The 6,000-nt window shown below is 47.4% G+C and overlaps 1 protein-coding gene across 1 annotated transcript in view; it reads right to left on the bottom strand.

The window, feature by feature from the left end:
- Nucleotides 1–1,342: 1,342 nt before the first annotated feature.
- The window catches only part of ADRA1D (adrenoceptor alpha 1D), a 69,641-nt gene continuing 64,983 nt past the window's right edge, over nt 1,343–6,000 (bottom strand). The window contains exon 2 of the mRNA XM_032766179.2: nt 1,343–2,759. Coding sequence (XP_032622070.2) covers nt 2,194–2,759 — 566 coding nt within the window. The 3' untranslated portion in view covers nt 1,343–2,193. The remainder of the gene's footprint in view (nt 2,760–6,000) is intronic.

Here is a 6,000-nt window from a genome sequence, read left to right as displayed (position 1 = left end):
TGCTTTTCCCACTGAGACTGCCCAACTGGGTTCCTCTGGGGAATTTTGGCAGGACTGGACCGACTGGGATTTCTGAGCGCTCTTTGGCAAGCCCATTAGCAATCTTTGAACACACACTGTAACGAACCATCAGACATGGTTCACAGCAAGTGCATCATTGGCCGGTGCTGCTTGATATTGTTGGCTTCCTGCAGGGAAATAGTTTGACACACACCAGACTTGCTTGTGCCATAATTCATTTAGTTCAGTGTCAGCTTGACAAGGGTATTGCAGAGTTCAGCTGCTACCCGCTCCATACATGGCATCTTGGAATCCAATAGATTGGTTTCTTTCTTTCTTTTTTTTTACATTTTGTATATTGAGTTTTGATTTGAAAACAAAGAGAAAGGAGAACAAACCATTACACCCTGTTTTCCTAACACCGTGAGCCTGGCAGCTCTTTCTTGCAAAAGCTTAGTCAGAGAGGCTGGGTAAACATACGTCAGGCCCCAGTAATGAAAGCCATGTTAGTCTTCATGGACCAAGTTTGCTCCAGGTGGGACTGTACTGACCTGGGTGGGATTACACCTGGGATGAATTTGACAGCATGTCTCCACCATGGCGCATGTTTTCCCGTATTTTTATTTGCACCAGAGAACAGACCTGAGATAAGATATTTAGGCTCAGATCCATGTTCTGCCCAAGTTCCCAGGGTATCTGAATTCAGAGATTGTGGGCTGAGCCTATTTCTAAGTTTAACACCAGTTGTTTATGGAGCCTACTGGGCTTATCAGGTGCCCAAAATGCAACAAAATAGGCACATGAAATACACAGCTGCGTGGGGTTTGACCAACTAATTGGCTGAGTGCAAATATACAACAAAGCATAACACACAACACTGTGTCTGGTCATACTCCGATGATGCCCTTTTGAGGGGTCACACATCTTCTTTCTCCTCATAGTTTAGGGCACTGAAGGCCACTACATCCTCTCGGATGTGGGTTCAATCTGGATCTGTGCATGGTGGGGAAAAAAATCATTGCTACCCTTTTTGGCCACAGCAAGAGCAAACAAAACCAACAGTTACTGAATATTTCAGCTTGGGTAGCTCTGCCGTCTTGGCAAGAAATTGTATCAGAAGGGCCCAAGAGTGCTGAATATCATCCTGGACTGATTCAGCTCAGGAACCCTGATGCAATACAAAGGGGAACGGCAACCTCTATGGAGCGATGTCTGACTTTAGCTCCGACACACTAACCTCGGAGATGGGCCTACATGGAAACCTCCACCCCAAACTATGGGGGAGTTTGAGTCTTGAGCTGAACTTTGCTGCCACCATGTCTCTTTTATTGTTTGAGAGAGCAAGAGAGAGAGAGAGAAAGAGGTGGTGGCAGAAGAGTCAAACACGTCCAATATCCAAAAGCATATCTGGCAGTGTTTCCTCACTGCTGACACACAGCAGCATGTGCTAGCGATAGTGCTGGCAGTGGCTGCTGTGCAAGGCTTTTCAACAAAGTAAAACGAGAAGTATATCTCAGATTTGGATTAGAAAAAAGACCCGCATTTCCCTTTGCTTCAGCGTGTAAGTGAGGATGACTGTTCAGGCATAAACCCGTCTTGCGCATAGGTAGTAACGTGTGGCCAGATACATCAGAGACCCGAGACTCGACAGCAGGAATCAAACCCTGGGACCTTCACCTTAAGCCCTTATCCTTGAGCTAATGGAATAGCTCTGTCAGCTGTCACTTAGCAGCAGCTGAATCCTGCCTGGGAGCAGCCTCTGGAACGAGACACTAAGACAGAAGAATTACACCCAACTTTGGGGATTTCATGGTGTTGACCTTTCCGTGTTTTTATAATCTCGGAGGATGCATTCTAGTTTCCCCTGAATTGCACAGCAGCTGTGAAACACCATCACCCCAGCAGACGAAACAGATCATATCCCTAGAACCCCGCAGTCCCCCTGCTTCCTTCACCTGGCAATACAGTGGATAAGATGCTGGCATTCCATTAGAGCATTAGTATTGCCCTTACACTAAACCCTTATTCCTGTAACCTTAGTGGGCGGTGATCACAAAACCTGCCGGTGGCTCATTTGACACCCGATCGCTTTTTCCAGCCTGCCTGACAAACATATCGATTGCATCCCATTTTCGTCCCCTCTACCCACATGTAATGCACATTTAAAAACAAACAAATCATTGTCCTGGGGCTTTAAATATCTGTTTCTCTGAGCCCGCAGCAGTCTGGTAAATCGTACATTTGGTAGTCAATAGCCTCCATGAAGTCGTTAGGGATCCCTATGGAAACGGACTCCACTTCCATCTTATAAGCTGCGGTCACGCCCCCTTTGCTGGAGCCCCTTATTTTGTTGGAGAGGCTGTTCATCTTTTCTTTCAATTGGGTGGAGGATGGTTTTTGGAAAGCTGTGACCATTTTCCACCCTTTCAAGCTTAGCGTTCGCCTCTTAGGGGTTCTTTCCTGAGGGGTGGAGTTCAATATGAAAGAGCTGTTGAGGGTGGCGATTCTGGGCCCCATGTCCATGTCGGAATCCCGCCCCGAGCTGCTCATGGAGGCAGCGTGCCAGTGGTTGTCGTACACCCTCCAGATGGGCCGGCGGCGCCGGCGGCACTGACACTTGAGCAGCCTGATGAAAGCTCTCTTGAATTCTTTGCTGGAGCAGGGGTAGATGATGGGGTTCACGCAGCTATTGAAGTATCCCAGCCAGAAGATGATCTTGAAGACCATGTCGGAGGGCTTCAGGGAAGGAAAGAAGGAACCTTGGAGGAAATGGGGACAAACAATGTTAGAGGAAGGCCATTGGGAAACTTGAACTGCAGGTCAGAATATCAAGCTCTGCAAGAAAGGGTGAAACTGATTGTTGCCCTGCATAAAATCAGCATGCACCATAGACCAAGAGTTGAGGGTCTGACTGGCTGTTTCGATGCCCCAGGTTGAGCAGCTGGCAAGCCTGGCCTCTAGGTGCTCATAACAGTGCAGTCAGACTGTGCAGCATCCACCGCACAGTGGAGCAACATCAGGGATGAAACAGCTTCACCAGAGCAGCGCTGCTGAAAGAGCTCAGTGTCGGGGAAATATCTCTCTTCCCATTCCCCCACATGCCTGCCCAGTGCCCATCCTGGCTGCTTGGGCTGGGCTCTGGGGACAGTACTTGGTCCTAAACCATTTTCCACGATTCACAGAGAGACGGGCTTAGAAGCCACAATCCAGACAACAAGGCAACGTTTCCTTTCTTACCTGTAAAGGTACAAAGCCTGCGTCTCATCTGGTGCAAATCGGCACAGTGCAAGTGAAGTCAATGCAGCCATGCCCATTTGTACCAGAGGAGGATCTGGCCCCTGTGATACCATCTTTGAGTAAACTAGGTGTTTCAGGAAAGTATCTAGTTGACAGGCCTGGAATCCAAGTCTTCTAAATGGAACAGATGTGGCAGCACATCAGACCGCCCACTTCCCTGATGCCCTCAAAGAGCCTCCAAAGCCCAGCACAGCTGGAGATTCCCAGACAGCGGGGTGATTGGGTTATGATAAAGGTTTCTATAAGAGACTTGTTTACTTGGAAGCAAGCTGAGACCTTCAACCCAATCCAAGAGGGCCACTGGACAACTGCTTTTTGCCCAATGCCGGCACGGGCTGGCACAACTCTCCTAGGGCCGATCTACCAATCCTCTGAGCCATCCAGTTCCCCAGTGCAGAGTCTTTATCTGCACATCTTAGAGGGAATCACTCATTTGGCCCTGGCTCCTGATGTGCAGGTTAACCACGTTAACTGCTGAGCTCTTGTGCTCAGTGAGAACAGGGAGCCAGGGCTCAGAATGAGTACCGCGGCACCAGGCTGCTGCAGCAGTGAGGGTGGTATATGAACCCAGACAGATAGACAGCGCAGCTGTGTGTGACACTGATGGTTCTCCCAATGCTAGTGCCAGGCAAAGAACTAGTTCCCAAGGGACAGCTGATGTCAGTCACTGACAAACACTGCAGCAGGCTTGCAAACTATAGAAGAGAGCAATTGAACAAGCGAGACTGAGGTACTTGGGGAAACCACAGAGTGCAGTCAGTTATCAGCGTGAAGGCAGGTCCCATTTCAAGGCAGATGAAACACTAACAAATTCTGAGGGAAGACTTTAATCTGTACCCACGGTGCATGCACAGGATCTCGCTGACTTTTATGGAGCGCTCTGTCCCGAGCTGCCGCTCCTCTCCTGTTTGGAGAGCGGAGGCACGTGGCCAGTTTATACAATCCTCAAGGTCCTTGCAGCTTGGATTCTAGCTAGAGAGAATGGAAAAAAAGTGTTGTGAACTATAACTGTGTATATATGGCGAGGAAGTGGGGGAGGTGTGGTGGGGAGCGGGGGACTCCTGGGTTATTATAGCTGTAGATCTGCTACTGACCCATGAAGCTATTTTGGGCACCAGGTGAACCAGCTGGATAGTGATGTAAACCTACCTCACAGGGGTTTGATGAGGCTTAGTTCAATAGTGTTTCTAAAGTGCTTTGGGATCCTGAGCTGAATAGAGCTTTACTACTGCTAGGGTGACCAGACAGCAAGTGTGAAAAATCGGGATGGGGGTAGGGGGTAATAGGCACCTATATAAGACAAGCCCCAAATATCAGGACTGTCCCTATAAAATCGGACCATCTGGTCACCCTAACTAGTTCAAACTATTTATTACTACTTAAGAAACCTAAAGGAAGATGTAACTAAGTGTCTAGTTTAGCTGTACATAGCCAAAGCATGCACATATGCTAAGATTCTTTTGAACTCCCAGGAGAGATTTACAGTAGATGGTGTATTGGGGTAATAATTTTCTCCTTCTGTTGGGAGCAGCAGAACCCCACCAATAATTCCAGGAGCTATGGCATGTGGCTAGGGATACATAAAAAAAATAGATGTGTCTTCAAAATGCATATCATTTCTGTAAAACAAAGAATGGACTGAAAAGGAAGAGGCAACCCTACCAGCTAGGAGGTTTATCAGGGACTGATATTCAAGATCTCCTTGCAAAGTTATTCTAAAACTTATATGATTTAATAGAGAATGAAATCTTTTCTATAGAACTTTGAAACCATGCTGTTGAGCTGAATAGGGAAAACCCCAAAGGGTCCGGTTTAAAAAGGCCACAGAGAGGTGTTTTCTGTGATAGGCAGGTGCCAAATGGTACCATTAACCAGGCTATGTTGCATCCTGCACAACCAAAAGTTACCTTCTCTCTCCACTCCCCATCACAGGCTGCTGGCTCCCCATTCTGTTGTGGCATCTCAGCATGCACCACACTGTGACATCACTGCTTTTGCATGGAGTTGGCTGTATCGTTAAGTAATTCCCAACCCCCAAATTTCAAAAATCATGAATCAGGGCCACAAAATCATGAGATTTAAATAAATAAATAAAATTGACATTCTTTTCATTTACAGTCTGGCACTGGAGCCCGTAAGGTTCCCTTTTTCAAACTTCTCTCCAACCTGGAGGGCTAGAAATGTACTTTTTATTTTAAATGAAAACTGAGATTCTCACATAATCACATGACTCCAGATGCTGGGACTTAACAAAAAAAGTAAAGAGTGTGAGCTCTGGGAACACAGTTTTACTGCTAATTCATACCTTGGATGTGTGTGTCCCCTTCTGGGATAGGAAAAGGAAGTGGGGCACAAAGTTATTCTCTAATTATGTCTTCTCTACTTTGCCCATTTTAACAAATGGCTGCTTTTATAGATATCATAGGCCAGCTCTTGGCAGGGATGTACACTGGCTTTGACCCAGGTATAACCTGTATGACGGCCCTTGAATGGAGAGTCCACCAAGAGAAGAATGCAGTGGCACAGAATAGCCACAACTTCCCTGCCACTGCAGGGACCAGATCGGGGGTTCAGCCCAGGCGCTAACTCAGGAGCGGGCAGGACAAGAAGATATGCCGATTCAGCACACGGCAGCAGCAGCCTCACATAGCACAAACTCTGAGAGAGGGTGAGTGGTGGTATTACAGACCTGGGGTGCAGTCT

This window comes from Chelonoidis abingdonii, chromosome 5, assembly GCF_003597395.2.
Source record: "Chelonoidis abingdonii isolate Lonesome George chromosome 5, CheloAbing_2.0, whole genome shotgun sequence".
In the NCBI taxonomy this organism is placed as follows: domain Eukaryota; kingdom Metazoa; phylum Chordata; order Testudines; family Testudinidae; genus Chelonoidis; species Chelonoidis abingdonii.
Note: the sequence above shows the minus strand (reverse complement) of the source record. Positions and strands in the feature narration are given on the sequence as shown.